The 19,999-nt window shown below is 42.0% G+C and overlaps 1 protein-coding gene across 3 annotated transcripts in view; it reads right to left on the reverse strand.

Annotated features, from left to right (window-relative positions):
* CGNL1 (cingulin like 1) overlaps positions 1-19,999 on the reverse strand; it is a 160,138-nt gene that overhangs the window by 76,085 nt on the left and 64,054 nt on the right. For all 3 annotated transcript variants that reach the window (XM_069483504.1, XM_069483487.1, XM_069483496.1), the window contains exons 5-8: positions 17,410-17,511; positions 16,721-16,869; positions 14,864-14,999; positions 6,212-6,424 (exon numbers count right to left, since the gene is read on the reverse strand). In XM_069483504.1, coding sequence (XP_069339605.1) covers positions 6,212-6,424; positions 14,864-14,999; positions 16,721-16,869; positions 17,410-17,511 — 600 coding nt within the window. The remainder of the gene's footprint in view (positions 1-6,211; positions 6,425-14,863; positions 15,000-16,720; positions 16,870-17,409; positions 17,512-19,999) is intronic.

A 19,999-nucleotide genomic window follows, 5' to 3' on the forward strand; every position in this document is an offset into this window, starting at 1 on the left:
GTATATATCATGCAAAAATAATCTGCTTTTAGAAACTCCTCAAATGTATTGTTAATTAAGCCAAGTGAAGCGCTCTTCCTCTGGCCCTTCTGTCACTGGACTTTGCTGCTTCTCCTCAGATCTCTGTGTCCTTGTCCCCCCTTCCTCCTCTGGTCCTTAGCCTCTTTTTGGATCACCTTCTGCTCCCCCGACAACTGCCAGATGGACAGGGCAGCCCTGCCTGTCCCTAACTGTGTCCTCAAGATCAACTCACTGGCTTTCCCATCCTGCAGGCCCAGAGGTGACACCTCCTGCAGTTAGCTCTGTCCCTTCTTTCTCCCTCACCCTAGCCTAGTCTGTGGGGTCTCTCGAGCCAGCCCCCACCTGAGACTCTTCCTCCTCACTCCTCACTTCTAACCACGCCCCAGCCTCGGGCCTCTGCTACAGCCAGGCTGCACCAACACAAAGTGACGCCCCTATTAGGTTCCTGATAAAACTTGCCCCCTCACTAACTACCAATTAAAAACAGCCTCCACAATCTCACTTCACCCCACCTTTTCTATCTTAACTCTTCTTGTGTTGTTCTTTAAAACACACACACACACACACACACACACACACACACAAAAAACTTTTTACTATAGAAAACGTCAAACATTTGTAAAAGATGCTGTAATTAACTCTTACTACTCATTGCCCGGCTTTAGCACTTGGCAGCACACAGCTGATCTTGTTTCATCCACGCCACACTCGCTTTCCTCAGCACCACCAAAATGGAGTGTTTTAAAGCAAATTCCAGACAGCCTATCATTTCATCCATAAATACTCCAGTATGTCTCTTTAAAAGACAATGACTCTTAAAAACCGTAATGCTACTATCACCCCTAAAAAATTGTTTAAATAATTTCTTAATATTGTTAATATAGAGAGCGTTAAGACAGTCCCGATGACTTCAGATGTCTTTTGTTTTTCACAGCTGGTTTGTTTGAAATGGGATCCAAACCCAGTCTATGCATTGGGTCTGGGCCCCCATTCCTTTAGCGTCTTTTACTTTGCAGACACCGTAACCTCTTCTTCTCCACAAGACCTAGCCCAGACGTTTCATTTTCCCATCTCCAAGGCATTGCTCATACTGTACTCAATACCCAAATGCCCACAGCCCCCGTGCCCAAACACTGGTCCAAGTCCAATTCAAGTACTGCCTCCTGCATGAAATCTTTCCTGACTGTCACCAGCCCTCCTCCCGAGCAAGCCATGAGCTCTCCTGGAGCACTTGACCCCCACCTCACTTGGGGCATTTAATCTTTCCTATAATCAGCTTGAGAGCTACTATCTCCCCTTCAATCTCCTGGAACGGCAGATTCTATCTGATTTATCTTTATAGCCTTCACAGGACGTAGCACAATGCCCTGCACTTGGCAACTGCTCAGTAAATCAATTTGTAAGTGCCATATTTAAAAAAATATAAACAGACTGGTGCAGTGGCTCATGCCTGTAATCCCAGCACTCTGGGAGGCTGAGGTAGGAGGACCACTTTAGCCCAGGAGTTTGAGACCAGCCTGAGCAACACAGCAAGACCCCATCTCCACAAAAAATAAGGAAAATTAGCCAGGTGTGGTGGCATATACCTGTAGTCCCAGCTACTTGGGAGGCTGAGGTGGGAGGATCGCTTGAACCCAGGAATTCGAAGCTGCAGTGAGCTACAATCACACCATTGCACTCCAGCCTGGGCCACAGAGTGAAACCCTGTCAAAAATACTATTACTGCTACTAATAGTAGTAGTAATACAAGCAGAGAAGTCAAGGATGGCAAGAGTAGCTCACATGTCTTCATCCTCCCTCTTCTCCCTTATCCATTCCCTTAAGAGAGATTTGTTGCATAATTGCTGTATGTTGGGCACCCTGAAAGTGCCTAATGGCCCCAAAATCATATCACCTGGCCCAAAAACAAAAGTGGCTCTTTCACCATCATCAAAATACCTGTAGCTTTTAGGGGCAAAATTAGTCCTTCCAAGATCAACATTTACATTACGATATTGTTCCTAACAGACAATATTTGTTCATTTTCATAGGAAATAATTTTAATTTATAAGAGAAGCAGAAACAGTCTAATGTCTGGTCGTGGGATGGTCAGGGACTATAAGAGCATCTCCCCATTCGTGTATCATTGCTCTAATCCACAAACATTTACCGAACATCTCTTAAATACCAAGCACAATGGGATGCCAAGCGGAAAATGAGGACAGTCCCCAGCACAGCAGGGAAGATAAAACCGAGAGCAAAATTTCCAACAATACCAGGTCTCTGGAAACTGTAAGGCCCGAGAAGCAACCAGGGAAATTCTTGGAAGAGCTGCAATTTGAGCTGACCCCACTCGCTAAGAAATCTTAAGAAACTACACTGTCTGTGCTTCTCTGTTGCACGAGAGTGGAAGATAGGAAGGGTTAGGGTTGAAAAAAGAAGCAAACAGCTGTGCACAGTCTTCACGGCACTCACATCCCCATTAAGCATCAATTTCCTCTAATGGGTTCCAGCCACAGCCACAAACCCAAGGAGAAAGAGGACATTTCCTTTTCAAAACTAGAAAAAGTATAAAAGGACAAATAAAAGAGGGAAAAAAGCACGTTATGAAATAAGGTGCTAAAGTACTTAACCGTCCTTTAAAAGAGTGTTTGATTGATGGAATCCCTTTCCTAACAGACTACGAAGATCTATTCCTTATAAGAAGGGAACTTAAATGGTTCACATAACCCACCCACCACTGCTCTGTGAGGTGCAATTCGTTCTGCTGAGTGAGGGAACCCCACATCGCTCAGGCATTTGTGAATTCCTGTCCATTTGAGCAATCAATCTGTTCTTAAAAAGTTGTGGCTGTTTGAACGTACAAAAACACTATTACAGAGTATCTGTTCGGAATACCTGTATCATGTCCTTAATAAAATTTGACAGCTTTCACCAAATGTTCTAGTAATTTAAAACTTTTAGTGCTCAAGCTCAGGCCAGGATGAAGTGCTTGTTATTTGACAATGATAAAATAGCACTTTAGTGGTTTTTGGCCCTAGGGCAATCGCAAAAATAAGAAAAACTTACAAGAGGAGGTTGGGTTGTCTCCTAAGACCGATCAAGGAAATGAACTTTTAATGCAATACAATTCCTTAAAGAAATGTCAACTTTTAGTCACAGTGGTAGGTGGGTCCTTCTCCTGGGGCAGGAAAAAGATAAATGCTGGTACACAAATTTAAGGAACACTCCTTACCAGATTAAAAAAATTGTATCTAATTCACTCTTCTCCAAATATTTAATAGAGATAATCTTAAAATTCTATTCTATAACATCAACATGTAAAATAATGTAACAAAATATCTATTAAATTGACACTTTTTTCCATAAAATATGATGCTATCACATTTGTTCAATAGTCACCTTCAGCAACAAAAGCTAATGAGGTGTGAAGACAATTATGATCCTCTTTAAGAAAATACAGGGAAACTTGAAATCAAGGCACAGAAATACACAGAACAATAGCAGAGTTCCCTAAAAGACTTCCCACATCACCACTGGAGAAAAACCAACAGGAAACACACAGCGGGGACTCAAAACCCAGTTAGGTGGGGGGACTTGTCCTCAACTGACTTTTACTCACCAGACATTGCGCGGATGTGACTCTGTGCCAGGCACTGGGCTGAGCTCAAGGGGCTAAGATCACACAGACTGTTGACCTGCAGATGGGTTATGTTTTACCTATCTGATTTTTTTTTTAATTTGAAGCAAGTTTAATTTAAAAGTTGGGAGATCTTACAGAAATGTCTAGGTATCTGGCTTCTCTTGAAAAATGGAAAGATCTAGCACCACGACCTAGTATTCCCTCCCTGGCCACTTTCAGCTGGAGCAGAGAAGCCACTGACCCCAAGGGCAAAGCACATGCCCTCCAGCTTGCCACAGTCCCCACCATACCCTACTGTCACCCCAACAACACACTCAGCACTTCACGGATTTACACTCCCTGTTTGTCCTCGGAAGTACTTGAGTTTTTCATTACCACTCTCGGAAAAGAAAAGGGATGAAAATGCTCCCTGGGTTTACGAAGCGCAGAGTCTAATGGAGGAGGCAGGCATGAAGATAAATTACAACAGGCTATGATGCAAACTACAGCACAGGGACGGCCAGGGTTCAACAGAAACCCTAAGGAAGGTGCAAGTAACTCCACTAATAGGAGTGGAGGTATCTAGGGCACATTCACAGCGGGGAGGATATTCAGGGACAATCTTGAAAGAGAAGAGGTTGGTCAGGTAGAAGAATGGGAGCAAGTCAGGCTACACGTGCAAAGAAGTGAGAGGTCTAAGGATAAGTGGAGTTTTCTAGAGATGGGGCTGGGCAGAGAAGGGCCCTCTACTCTGTGGCATGTAAACAATTTTGAACTTCAATCTGGGGCAACAGGAAGCCAAGCAAGTTATTCAAGCAGAGGCTGACATGATCAGACTTGTTATTTTAGGGAAAGATGCTGGCAGCACTGTAGCATACGACCTGGAGCAAGGAGCCCTCGCTGCTCACACCCCAGGGCGTACTAAGATGCACCCCTTTGTGTTAGCTTCCTAGAGCCCAGAAGCCCCACCTTCTCTGCCAGTGGTACATGTTTTGACTGACTCACCTGTTATTCCTTTCTTAGACTGATGTGGGTCAATGCAGTTATCTTTCTTAAATTGGCGTAACGAAAATACAACGCAGACCTTCGGCAGGGGCAGAATGCAGTAACCCAAGTCTCTACTGATGATCTCAATTCCATGCAAGAAAGACATCCTCTCTCATCTGCCACACTTCCTTTCCCCGACTGCATTATCTGTGATGGTCAAGAACCTAGAAACTTCCAATAAAACATCTTCCATTCCATATGTGGCATGAGTTTGATTTTCCTTACTGACAAATCACCGCACACCTATATGCCCAAACACTGTTCTCAACTTCCCTTCAGTGGCCACCCAGAATATACCATGTTACCTTGAACTTCAAGGCAAGGTCTGAGGGTGATAAGGAAGTAATGAGAGAACAAAGGAGAACCCTTTCACGCAGAGCCTGTTGGCATGAGCCTGATGAAGGAACAGCACATAGAGGTCAATGGCAAGGACACTGGGCTGTTGCACAGAAATGAAATGAGATGCAAAAAACAGGCATGTCCCCTCAGAGCAATGAAAAGCAAATCAGTTTCGCTTTTCTCTCTCAAATTCAATCAAATCTCAATAAAAGCTAAGGCAGGCAAATCGACAAGAGGCTTTTTTAAACCATCTCGAAGTTATAATAACCCCAAACAGACTATTTCCCAGACTTTTTATTGTTATAACAAACAAACCCATCTTTCACTCCTTGTCATTTGCAATTACTGTGCCATAATTGAAAATCCGTGAATCACCATGGGGCTTAGGGAAGAGGGCCTACTATCTCTGAGCTGTCACTGTAATCATCGCAGAGTAAACAAACTATACCAAGAGTTCTTTTTTCATCATTTTTTATCTATAGATTGAGGAGACCCTGAAAATTTTATACTCTGTAATTCCCCTCTTTCCCTAAAGATGGCATGATATTTCAAAGCATTTTCCCCTTCAAAATATTATTTTTCTCTTCTTCAATAGCCAACATGAGGCCTGCACCAAAAGGCTTCAACATAATTTTTGAATCTATTTGTAGGAGCCAAGAATTCAATTAAGAGTAAAATTATCTTGTTAGGGTTTGGGCAATTCAGCCAATTAACCCTCTTGTGACTCTGCTGAAAAAAAGAACTTGAATTGTCTGACAAAAGGCTGCACAAAATCAAAAGGAACAGACTAGGGCAGGGGTAAAGGGTTCCAGAAATCTGGATCCCGTCTGCAACTCTGCCCATCAGCAAAGTCACACAATGCCCTACACCTCTGACCTTTAGGAATGCCTAGGAGAGCGCAGCTCCACTCTGCAAGGGGCTGCAGAACTTCAAGAATTCATTCAAGGGCCTCTAAATCTCCCGTCCTGCCATAGGATTTAACCAATGTCCTTAACTATGTTTAAGTTTACAGCCTTTCAAAGTCAACAGCAGAACCACAGAGCTTATTCTTCGTGAACAAGCTCTATTTCCATGATTGGATGAAAATGAGTTTCACTCTGTAACTAAAAGGAAGGAAGACACGCTGCATTGGTGTGGGAGAGGTGGTCCTACCCTCTCACCTGTTCCAGGCCAGATTCTCTCGCCACATCCCCACATACTCACCTTGGTGGCTTCCTCCACGCTCTCCCTCAGGGCCTGCAGCTCTGCGTCATACTGGTCCTTCAGTTTGTCCATCTCCCGATCGTGGCTGGACACCTCTTCTTTCAGGGCTCCCTTCAGGGCGGTGAGTTCGCGCTCCCGCTTTCTCAAGAGGTCTTCTTGCTCCTCCTTGGCAATCAGCAGATCTTGAAGATCTTGTTTTGCCTGTAAGAGCTCCTAGGGCAGGAAACATGAAGCAGGGAGGTGAAGATGAAACATCTCCCCTCCAGTGCGGCCACCCGATGTACGGCCACCTCCCCCATCCTCGTCGCTCTTCCTTCCTCATCCCACACACTTGTGCAGACCATCTCTTCCTCTACCCCGCACCTCTCAGAGGCCATCATTCCCTTGGGTTCGTCTGTCCTGGCTTCTTCAAGACTCAACTGAATGTGAGGGAGAAAAGGGAAATGGATGTAATCATTACTGCCTTGGGGGGACATGCCTGTTTTTTCCATCTCGTTTCATTTCTAGGTAATGGTCTGTCATCCTTGCTGTTGTCCTGCACCTGCTGCTGCTTCCCGGGGGACACGTTCACTCCCTGGCCCCACTTGCTTCCTACCCCTGCGTGTGGGAAAACCCCAATCCACCCACACTCCTGGTGCTCAGGAAGACTTGGCCCGTTTTCCTTCTATCTCATTTGTCCATCTGAGCAGAGTACAGTATTCACCTTTTCTCCTCAACTGCCAAGAGTTCATAAGGAAAGTCACAAAACTGGGGCAACAAGTTCCACTACAAATCACTTTGCCTAAACCCAAGTGTGTCCTGCCAAAGGCTCAGCATTCCTCTCACTTCAATATCTTTGCCCTAGACCTTCCCAGGGCTCACCCTCACCTGCAGACTCCGCTGAGGTCTGGGCCATCCTGAGGAGCCTTCGGCTTCCTCCCCACCCGGGTCACTGCACAGAGAAGGAACCACCCTGCCAGCCCACCCCCAGGCTTCTCTTCATCAGCCATCTTGCCTCTCTGCCATTTTGGTCTTTTCTGTTTTCTTGAATCTTGGCTCCCCTCCAAGCTTTACCACCAAACTTTTTGAAAGCATAATTTTACTTTTAAGTAGGCACTGAAGCCTTGGCTTTTTATTTTCTTTTGTTTATTTGTTTGTTTGTTTAGAGACAAGGTCTCTAAACGTTGCCCAGGCTGGAGTATAATGGCCATTCACAGGAATGATCACAGCTGACTGCAGCCTCAAACTCCCAGGCTCAAGCGATCCTCCCACCTAGGCCTCCTGAGTAGCTGGGACCACAGGCACACACCAGCTTGAGAGCATAGCCTCTGTTCAGTGCCTCTACGTCGTGACTACCCATTTACCCCTTAATCTTTTGCTACCTTTCTTTATGTCCCTACTCTACTAAGAAAGCCCCCTCTCCAAGGTCAACAGGACCTCTGAATCACCACAACCAATGGCCTTTTCTCAGTCCTCAACTTTCCTGACCCCTCTTTGATCTCGCTGCCTGTCTCCTTAAAAGTCTCTTCTTCCTTTTAATGTAAAGACAACACACTCTACTGTTTTCTCCCACAGGCCACTTTTTCTGTGATAATCTTTTCTGGCTTTTCTCTCCCTCTTCCCAGAAGCTACAATGATCCCCAAGAATGCAACTCTGCATTCTTTATTCTCTTTTAGCAAACTCTTCTATTTTTTTCTAACTACTAATGCTATGTAAAAGACTCCCAAACCTTTACGTCCAGCCATTCTCTGAGCTCAGACCTGCTCTAACATTCAATGACCTCCACACGAATCCACCTGGATGTCCTGCGGCCACCTCAGACTCAGTAGGATTACAGTTTTAAGTGAATTCTTCAGGTTCCTTCCTTTCCACTTCCTTTGTTCATTATTCGTGTCAACAGCACTACCTGCCCCCTAAGCACCCAAGCTCAGAAGCTTGGCAGTGACTTGGACTTCTCTCACCCACGTCCCTCACAACCAAAAAGTTAGTTCTGTAACATCTTAGATCCTTCCTCTCACCTCCCTGGGTTAGGTCCTCCTCACCTCCTGTGCAGCTACCCAATTGCTCCCTGCAGTCTCTATGACAACATCATGCAGCATCCTCTGTTTTGAGTGGCCTTCTCCCCTCTCAGGCCTTCCTCTCTCTGCCTTTCAGAAAATCTTCAAAGGCTCAGAAACAACAGGCCTCCTCCAAGAAGTCTTCCTTGAATACCCTTCCTGAATACTCATCTCATTTTAGGTGTTCTTCTCACAGCATTTAATACTTTGTATCATGCATTCTATATATTTTGATCATTTTTCTTATCTCCCCTACTAGACTGTCAGCCTCCTGAAAGAAAGATATAGCTCTGATTCATCATATGTTTGATGCATGGATCAATGATATTGATCATGAATATTGATCAATGATATTGAAAGCAATCGTCTGTTCTGGATGTAAATAACTTAGCATGTGCAGAACAGCAGGAGACTGGTGATGTCAGAATTCTAAACTAGTGTATTCCTTCCCTTGTGGCTTCTGAACAAGAACACATCCTCTTCTTTTGGAGCTCCTGGGGAAGCAGAGGAATGGCTGCCACTTAGGGACCCAGGGCCTCAGAGGTGGTAACCTAGTTTCCATTCAAGAAGTGTGTCACTGGTGAAGCAATGAAAACATTTATATTGATTTAAGAATAACTGACAATGAAGTCTCTTTCTTTTTCCATAGGACATGTACCTCCATTGAACTAGGGAATGTCTACAATCCCAGGGTAGAGCTATGCTGCGTAAACCAAGACTTTGCCCATGAAGAATCTCACCAGCCAGGCATGGATGAGCTCAAATGAAACGTCAAGAGACCCATTCAGGTAACAAAGGCAGCTCTGGCTCTTTCAAAGCACCCAACTCAGAGATTTTGTGAAAATATGTCACGTCCTAATATTTATCAAAGGGGACACACTGCTACCGCTGCCCAGCCTCTCCCCGCTCATTGCTGCTACCGGCTACCCCTTTAAGGCTTCCCGGAGCCTCCTGCCAGTGTCTTCAGAGCAGACCCTTGATTCTGACCCCTGTTTCCTGCTTTTACTCTCACACATTTCTCAATTGTTTTCACGATAAGACAGTTCCTCTTCCCACACTTATCTTTTCCAGGATATATCTGTGTTTTGTGTTGCCTTTTGTGTACTGCCGCCAATGCATGTCAAGGGCTGAGGTTTTTATGGTCCATTCTACACCAACATGCTGTTATCTGTGGCTGGAGCTATTGCTTAAGTGGACTGTGCCTCGCAAATCCAATCAGATTACGCCCTGCCGTATCACTTAGGAGCACTTGAAGTGTTCCAGAGTCGAGACCAAAAGGTACATGAGGTTTCAGAAACTTCACTCCACCACCTCAAGTTTAATTGCAATGAGTCAAAGAAGGGAGAAAAAAAATATATAAACTTCAAAATATAAGTAAACATCCAAAGGGGTGGAACATGCCTCTCTGTAGACCTCAATGAAAGAAAACAAGGGAAAATGTTGGCTACTCAGGATCAGTGCTTTCAAAACCTTTCTGCATTCAGAATAGCTCCCCAAATGTAACAAGTACCCAAGAGATAAAAACTAGTGCATATGTATGTGTGTGTTGGGGCGAGGGGAAGCTAGAAAGGTTGACTGTGTTTGATATTAAGTGCATAATAAGGACTGTCCTAAGCATTTCCAAAAATCCAAAGAGATGAATATTCAAGAAGATGAATATTATTATTCTCATTCATAAATGAAAGAAGTCAGAGCTCTGAAATGCTAACACGCCTAAGGTCACACAGCTTATGAGCAGTAGAGCCAAGATTGGGGTCCAGATCGGATCCCAACACCGTCTGTCCTCACTATAGACCTGACCTCAAAACCACACATTCATGAAGACTGAAGAGCAAATAATTACACTGCAACCATCTGCTAGATGCAAACAGAACAGAGCACGGTGTTTGGCTGGATGTACCTGGAAGGAGGTCCACTTTTTAAAACTAAAGCAAAGAAACATGACCACAGCCTGAAAAGACAAGAAAGAAGGAAAGCTGAGAGAAAAAGGAAGTACACTCGGGGACCGGCTATTAGCAGGAGCATCAAGTGGCTGCTTCAACAGCACTCGCACAGATCTTGTCTGACAGGCACCAGAATGTCCCGAGTGGCAACTGATTTGCCCACAGAAAGCTCTGTGTCACAAGCCACCTCTTCACAGGTCCTCCACATCAAAACAGGAGGACGCTGCCCCAGGCCGTCTGCAGTCATACTTCCCAGAAGTTCTACAGGGTCCCTATCTCTGGCCCAGGCTCACTGATTGGTAAATAAAAGATTTTCTATCAAAACTGTAAGTTTTATATCAAATTCTGTAATTTTTTCCCATAAGGACAGCCTAGGAAGCATCACACAGCTGGTGAGGACCATGATATTTTCAGTTGCTTTTTAAATTAAAATTTGCAGAATGTTCAGTAATATCACTACAAAAGAAGTTGTAGAGACCTAATTTCTAAGCACAGTCTATCCTCAGATCAATGCAATTTTATAACCAGGATATTTTAGTGAGACTGAAGTACCTGCATCTTGGCAAAAGCTGGGAATAAACCACCGCACGGCTGTGCTGGAGTGAGGCCCTTCTCTCAACACTGCGGGCTCCCAACAAAGGACACATTGGATAATTAGAAAACTCCACTGTCGTGGCGCTTAGAGAGCTGTCTCACGTTGACTCGTCACCCTCAAAATGGAAGGCAGTGCGTTCATGGACAAACAAGTAGCTGAAAATTTGTTCTCTAATCATTTTTGTAACTTGAGTTTAAAAAAAAATTTCAGAATCATCAATTTAACTAAGAATTACAAAGTCATCCTATTCTTGGTCAATTATATGGCTTATCCTAAAAAAACAAAGTATTTTCTACTATATCTTCCTTCCCTTTTTTTTTTTTTAAACTATTTTATTCTCTCTGAACTTTACTGATTGCATACAGCAGTCTGATGTTATTTAACACAATGTGAAATGTTAAGAGAGATTTCATGAAAAATCCGGTCCATCGTGCAGGGCTTACGAAATCTGGGTCTTTAACCTTTTTCAAACATTCAAAAACTGCAGTGTTTAACGTTCATTATGTTTAAGAGTCTGTTCTAAGCCATATGCCACAGTAAACTTGGCCACAACTATAATCTTTTATCAAATCCCCCCAGGCCACTTTTTATTAAGATATGAAGAATAAACTGAAAGTGACAAGGAGATAGGGTCTATTTTATTAGTGATGTAGAAATCATAGCTCATGTTTTAAATGTTGCTGACACGTCAAAGGAAACTGATAAAAACAGAGGATGATTTTTCTGGAGGGAAAGAAACCCACTTGGGCAGAGAGAAGCTAACTGTACCCTAACTCATCCCGCAGAAAGGCAGCAGTAAATGACATAGTTCCTGTCATGCGAAAGGAGCAAATAACCAGAAAGCCAGCAGTATGAGGAATGTTTTTAAGAAAATACATGCTGTTTCCCATTCCTATCTCTCTCATTATCTGCTTCTGCCTGAACACACATCATCAAAACTGAGGCTTATGTCCTTATCCTATTTACCAATATAAAAAAAAAAAAAACAAGGAAACTATTTAATTAATTAAACAGTTTGTTAATTTAATACATTAATTTTAACAATTAGTCTATCAATTGATAATTTAATTAGTTAAATAGTTATGTCTGTCTAATATATGCACAGGAGCAAAGAAGGAGCAAAGAAGTATGAAGTTCTTTTTTGAATTACCCCTTTTTTAAAATGGTGACTTTTTAAAGTAATTTTAATACTTAAAATTATGTATTCTTTTGCTCTGTTGCTTGGCACTGTGCTAAGCATGAAATGGGGGAAGAAACAAAGATGGTATGTCTCGAATTAGCTAGCTAGTAGAAGAAAGAGATAGATACAAAAATAGTGCAAGGTCAAGTGCGCTAACATAGAGAAAATCTAGAAGGACAAAGGGTATCAGGGAAAGGGCAACTGACAACTACAGGTTTCAGTTATTGGGGGAAATCAGGAACTCAAGAGATTCCCAAGAACTAAGGTAACATTGTTCCCTTTTAGAACCAATAAAGTGCCCACACAAGGAACCACAGAATATGACAAAGTCTCATTTTTCTATTCAAATTTGTTTGTGAAGCTACTCTTTTATTGAAAGCCATAAACTGTTCAGTGACATTTCTGGGAACTTATCTTTAGGAAAATTTTTTTAAAGTAGTAAAAGGATATACGTAAAAAAAAGTTCACCATAACATTTGTTCATAATTGCAAAACAAGAAAAACAAATATAGGAGAATGGTTAAATACATTACAGTTTCTCTCCTTAAAAAAATGAAAGATGAAGACCATAAAGCATAATAAGGAAAAACGTTTCTGACATATTAACTTTTAACAGCAGGTATCAGATTGCAGGGACACTATCATTGTCCCTGTACCTCACATAAATGGGCAGATGAAACCTATCAACGTGATAGGGTGGCAAACAGAAAATGCAGAAATAAAAATGGTTTTTTTTTAAGGCATCAGGAAAATGTGTGTGTCCTCATTTTAAAATTTCATTATATATTGCTTTAATATTATTTCCGTGATAAATACACCTATTTCCAAAGCCCCATTCTAATGTACCTCGTCTTTGTAACTCTGAGCCCTAAGAGAAGGGGGGTCATGAGAAGCAGCATAATTCCAAGAAAGGGTGGTTTTTAAGGAAACATTTGATAAAAAGAGAAATACTAAAAAACAACAGGCTTAGGCCTTTTCAAGAGAAAAGGTCTAAACAGGGACAGGGAGGGTCATGCGGGGAGAAGAGAAAAGTGCTCTACTCTGCCCATGTGAAAAACGAATTCATGAGAACTCCGGTGCTGTGTGGCCACGATCACTCTCCTCTCAGCGCTGCCCAAGTCCTGGGGAAGAGAGAGGCGAAGTTCTAAAAAGTAGGAACTAAAATCCCTCCTGGGCAATTTTTCCAAAACTAAAGGAGGAAGGAAGTGAGAAAACACTTTATAACTGAGACTTAATGAGAGCTCGAGAGACATTAGAGCCAGAAGCTTCCAACTCCAAAAAGGGACAAAGAAAACACCTAAGCTAAGGGGAGGCAGTAGAAAATTAACTACTTTTAGTACCTTTATTTTTTGACCTTTTTTAGCTTTGTTTTAAATGGCGTATCATTTATTTCTCAGGTTGTTCCTACAAACCAAAGCATATAAAGAAAGAAATTTCAAAACTATTCCCAAATACAGGTGCTGATAATGTTATAGCAAGTATCAAACATCTAAATGCACAGAGATAAAAGTTCTTTTTCTGACCCTCAATTATATTTATTTCCAAAAACAACAAAAAAAAAAATATAGATGTTCAAAACCAACATTCTTGCTTTCTAACCATTTCATACACATGTACCTGACACCTCAACGGGATGGTAACCTGATTCAGGGAAGAGATAGCAACAGTCTATGACAAATTCCATAATAATTAACAAATGCTAAGCTGAGAGGAAAGAGTCAAGCTTACCCACTGACTCGAAGATTAATAAGAGTGAAATATTCAATAACTCTTATGGGCAGAAGCCAGATGGGCAGCCTGGGTACACAGCAAGTAGAGTTTTTTCCTCTATTCATTGACTCATCATTGATACATTCAATTGTCCACCAAATATTTCCTGACTGCTACACGTCCCAGGCACTGTGCTAGCCCCTGCAGATACAGTGCTGAGCCAAACCTGCCTTCACGGAGCTTATGGTCCAGTGGGGGCCTTAAACAAGTAAAATTTAACCTGTGGCAAGTGCTGCTTGAGCAATAATATAATCTTAATGTCTCTAAAATGTTTTCCCATAAACAGCATACTTACAAATAGTTTTGTCCAAAGTTTAACTCGAATCTATTAGTGTTTAGATCTAATTTCCAATGTACTAGAATTACAGGGGATAGTAGAACAAGTTGGTGGACACCATAAGGGAACAATCAGACAAACCCAGAATGTGAGGCACTGCTCCGGTCTCTTCAGAAGGTCAGGTGGGAGAAAGAGCAGGAAATGGGGTGGAGGGGAGGATATACTAAGGTAAATGAACTCAGAGAGGGAACAATGAAAGCGCTGTGCAGTTTCTGATTGGATCCTGGCTTGGGGAGAAAAAAAAAAAAACAACTAATAAATGCACCTGGGGGATAGTTAGGAAATTCTGAATAAGAACTGAGTATTAGGATGATTATTATATTATAGAAATTATTAATTTTTAGGTATGATAATGGTATTGCAGCTATGTAAGAAAATTGTCTAATTTTTCAAAGAAACATGCTGAAAAATTTAAGAGTGAGGCATGCGGTTATCTGTAATTCACTTTGAAATGGTTCAGTAAACAACAACAACAAAAATAGAAGGATGAATAGAAGGACAGATGGAAAAATAGAGTAAATGTGGCAAAATATCAACAACTGTTGGATCTATGTTGGGGGTCTATGAGTGTTAACATATTATTCTTTATACTTTTCTGTATGGTTGAAATGTTTCCTAAGACAATGTTTAAAAACTACCACATGCGACACGCTCGCAGAATCCAATCACAGGCACAGGTGGGGCAAATGCACACAACAGAAAATAGCTTGTAGTAAACTCAGTCCCCTCACCCATCCTCCCTCTCCAGGCAGGTGGGCCTCTCTAGTCACCCGACCCCACAGCCCCTTACCTCAATCAGAGCCCCCTTCTCCCTGTCCTCAGATCGCTTCGCACTGTCCAGTTCATCGTGCATCTCTGAGAGCTGGTCCTGGAGGTCCCGGATCTCAGTCTGGTGCTGTTCCCGTTCCATCTTCACCTGGAACAGCCTGGCAGGGAGGGAAGCCCGTCAGAGGCTCTCCTGGGCTCTGCTCTTCTTCATCCAGTCTGATTTCAGACCTTCAGACGGTCACGCAGAGTCGTCTAAAGCCCCCGGGAGCCTCCCGTTCTCTGTTCTGCACTGAACAAGGAATCGCCAACCTGAAAAGGCACCTGGTAAGAACTGACAGCTTCGGTCTAACTCGGTCTAACAAGAGGACAAGTGAGGACTCAAACCAAGGAACTGGTAAAGGTTATATAGGATGTTTTCTCCCCAAAAGGATACCACAGGGTACTAGAATTTGGACATAGAAGATGAGGAAATGACAAAAACCAACTCTGTTGATATTTTTTTCACTAAAGCCACCTCACCCATCCACCCTCCACTACCCCTGTCTTCCAGACCAGGACAGTCAGCAAATTATGACCCCTGGGCCAGTTCAGCCCACTGCCTGGTTTTGTAAATAAAGTTTTCCTGGAACACAGTCATGTTCATTCATTTATGAGTGGCCATTTCCAGGACAGATGGCAGAACTGAGTTGTTGCAACAAAGACTACACGGACTGCAAACCCTAAAATAATCACTATCTGACAAGAAAAAGGTTGCCAACCTCTGCTCTAAACCAAACTCACAACCATATCCTAAATTTTCTGACTTTTTTCCTTACTAACTTTTCTGAAATGAGCTTCTACGACTGTTTTAAAAGCAAAAATTCCACTATCACAATCACAAGGGCAATTAAATGTTTTTTTATTACCTAACGTCCTATTTTTCTTGAACTTCCCTCTAGATTTCACTCCCGCTTACCCTTCCACTACAGGCTTCTGTCGTGTCCACAGAGCGTCTCAGCACTGTGAGATTTCAGACCTTGGTTTTAGATCCCTTTGTCACTGATTTTAATACAACAGTGTGGCAAGGCCACCTTGGACCTGACTTTCCTTCTGTGGAGACTCAGAAGAGGTATAAGCACCCGTCACAGTGGCCAGCACCACCCACGATAAAATTCATAAGCTGTGAAAGTGGGGAGGCCACATGACACCTGCTTTTTTTTTTTTTTTTTTTTTAAAGACAGTCTCACTTTCTGTCACCTGGGCTAGAGTGCTGTGGCGTCAGCCTAGCTCACAGCAACCTCAAACTCCTGGGCTCAAGCAATCCTCCTTCCTCAGCCTCGCACCTACGTGGGACTACAGGTGTGTGCCACCATGCCCAACTAATTTTTTCTATTTTTAGTTGCCTGGCTAAGTTTTTTTTCCCATTTTTAGTAGAGACAGGATCTCGCTCTTGCTCAGGCTGGTCTCCCTGACTTCAAGCAATCCTCCTGCCTCGGCCTCCCAGAGTGCTAGGATTACAGGCGTGAGGCACCATGCTCAGCTGACTCCTGCTTTTTTAGAAGCTGGGCCCAGACTCCTTGAAATCTATCTTTAGATATCACCACTCAGCGTTCCCTGCTTCCCACTTACCTGGTATGAGATCTACGTTAAGGGCTGAAACTTTATAAGACACTCTTCAAGGTGTACAAGGAATTTTAATAATTATTAACCTTTCTGCTTATCAGTCTACACCCGTTGCCAGCTTCACAGTTCTACAAGGGTAAGAGGGGGACAGGAAGGGTGGGCAGCCTCTATAAATATTTGGAAGGCTGGGCAGTGTTAAAAGGGCAAAAATGTTCTGGCTACAGACGGTAGGAGAACCCAGGCCGGGCAACGGCTCAGAGGTGGGCCCAGAACTCACTCCTCCAGGCTCTTGCGGAGCTCCCCTTCACTTTCCTCCAGTCGTTGCTGCAACACAGAGTTCTCTTCCACCTTGGTGTCATGTTGGCTTCGGAGCGCTTCCAGGTTTGCTCTCATTCTCTCCCTCTCGTCTTTGATGTTCTGTTGATTCTAACGTGAATCAGGGTGATTTTAAAGCACCTCTGCTGGTCATTAACATACTCCAATAGAAGCCCATTCTAATCTCTATTGGACACCATGTCTTTGCACTTAAATGTGATTAAACAACTTAATCAAACTACATAATTAAGGCACAGGAGTTTATAACTAGAAAGAATATTAAATATTTATATTTTATGCATTGTAATACTTGTAAAAAGAAAAAACACAAACACAGCTAAACCTCATTCTGCTGTGTCTATTATTTAGTTCGGATGTTTTATACACACTTAGTTTCCTATTGGCCTGCCTGAATCCAGCAGCGTTTCTCGTACTCTGTCAAAGCAAACGGTCTCTAAATGCTGTGATTACTTAAAAGTAAAATTTATTTAGATAGCAGCCGCCAAATACAGAGGAATTTACTCAGTGATGAGAGGAATGTTTCTTTTGGAAAATGGCTTTCCCTTCACCTGGGTATCCTAACGTGCATAAAATATTCTTTATCAACCAAGACAGAAATGGATAAAATAGCATAAAGGAAAAACCAGATACCTTGACTTCTAGTTGAAGCTGTTGCTGAAGTTCAGCCACTTCTACAGTCAACTTGTTTTTCTGTTCCAAGAGATCTTTGATTTCAGATGAGGAATTAGCAGCCTATAATTAATTGCAAAAATATCCTAATTTAAATGTTCAGGATGCTTTATTTTAATTCTCTTCCCTCCCCAAATATAATTTGTGAAGTAACAGATGAGGCATAACATTAAACATCTTAAGACCCAATTCAAATGTCAACCCCTACAGAGAAGTTTCCCTGACTTTACAGGCAGAACTAATCATGCCGGCCCCCTTGTGACTCCACTGAACTTTATTTTATAGCATTTGCCAAAGCCCCAGGAATTATTTCATCAGATATCTCAACACTAGTCCAATATGACTAAAACTTGCATAGGTACCATATTTATTAGAAGTCCTTAACGTACTCTATAGATTATAAAATATTAACATACTAAATTTAGGATATGTAAAACTTAAAAAGCTTCTCCATAATAAATTCCAGATTCCAGTCCATAAAAATCAGTGGTTAACAAAATATCAGCAACAAAACCTTCCTGTAGGTAAACTGGGGAAAGACATTCATTTTTCTATTTTGATGATAGAACACAATTTAGCTTCAGTGTTTCTCAGGAGTAGTTTGAGACTCACTACATTAGATTATGAACTTTTGGAGGGCAGGGACCATGTCTTAGGCATCTCTGAATCTACAGAACCCAACACTTTTCCTACATTTAATAAAATGTTAATAAATGATTGTTGGGATTCTGGTTTTGTCACGACACAGTAGCTAATATCAAATTTACTCTCCCAGCAAAAACTACAAAAGCCAGATGAAATACATAAAACAATTATTTGCAGGCATTGAAAAACAACCAATGCAGGGCTACAATCCTTAAAAGGGAAACAGGTGAGGTAGTCCTCCATTTACCCTGGGTTTTCCCTGACTGCATTTCCAAACCACAGCACAGTAAAATTTTAAACACCCAAACAATGTCATGAGGGAATTGCAAACTAAAACAATGAAATAACACTACACACCTATTAAAATGGCCAAAATGCAAAACACTGAAAACACCTAATGCTGGTGTTTTCATTTATTCATTGTGGAAATGCAAAATGGTACAGCCACCTTGGAAGACAGTGTGGCAGTTTCTTTCAAAACTAAGCATACTCTTACCATATGATCCAGTAGTTAGTTGTGCTCCTTGGTATTTGCCCAAATGAGTTGAAAACTTATGTCCTCACAAAAACCTATGCATGGATGTTTATAGCAGCTTTATTCATAATTGACAAAACTTGGAAACAACCAAGATGTCCTTAGTAGGTGAATGGATAAACTGGTATATCAGATAATGGAATATTACTCAACACTAAAAAGAAATAAACTATCAAGCCATTAAAAGACATGGAAAAAAAAACTTAAATACATATTACTAAGTGAAATAAGCCAATCTGAAAAGGCTACATTCTGTATGATTCCAAATATGTGACATCCTGGAAAAGACAAAACTATGGAGACCATAAAAAGATTCCATGTTGTCAGTGGTTAGAGGAGAGGGAGGGACAAACAGGCAGAACTCAGAGGATTTGTAGGGTAGTGAAACTATTCTGTATACTCTCATGGTGAATATATGTGATTATACATTTGTCATAACCCATAGAATGTACACACCAAGAGTGAACCCCAATGTCACTGTGGACTTTGGGTGATAATTATGTTTCCGTACAGGTGCACTGATTGCATCAAACGTACCACCGTGGTGCAGGGTGCTAACAGTGGTGGAGGGCACCTGTGGGGACAGGACGGTACACAGGAACTCTCTGTACTTTCCACTCAGTTTGCTGTGATCCTAAAACTGCTCTGAAAAATAAAGTTTATTAATTTAAGGAGGGGAAAGTCTAAACAGAGAGCAGCAACTCACTGATGAAGGAAACAGATTGGAGTTTGGAGACAGTAAACAAGAAGGGATTTTGGGGTCAGGGTATTAGAGGAGAGAAGCAGCTCCAAAGACCTGCAAAAAATACTCCTTGGATTCTTGGATGATTCCTAAACCATATATGAGCAGGGCAAGATTCTAAGAAGCCAGCAAAGAAAAGCCGCTAGGAGGCAAAGAACCCAGCAGAGACTTTACAGATTGCACAATGCTAAGGCTACACCAGGGTTTCAGCTCAGTCAAAATAGAGAAACCTGGGTGGGCGTCCTGGCATTCATTTGAAACCCCAGAAAGGAATATGAGCCACACCGTAGAAGTAAGGCAAAAACTTAAAAAGACCCACCCTAACAATGCCTAAAACAACCAAGCATACAGAATCAAGATGATCTATAAGTAATTTATAATAACTGACTGCCAAAACAAAGCTCAACATTCTTCAAGGGGAGATAGCGTGATCCAAAACATCTATAACTCATCATTCACCATGTCTAGCATACAATAAAAAAAAATTCTAGACATGCAAAGAAGTAGGAAAAATTGACGATTAATCAAGAGATGAAATAGACAATAGAGGCAGAGATGGCCCAGATATTGGAGTTAGCAGATAATGACTTCAGAACAAATGTTTTTTAAAACAGAGAAAATTATGAAAA

The sequence above is a fragment of the Eulemur rufifrons genome, chromosome 2, assembly GCF_041146395.1.
Source record: "Eulemur rufifrons isolate Redbay chromosome 2, OSU_ERuf_1, whole genome shotgun sequence".
In the NCBI taxonomy this organism is placed as follows: Eukaryota; Metazoa; Chordata; class Mammalia; order Primates; family Lemuridae; genus Eulemur; species Eulemur rufifrons.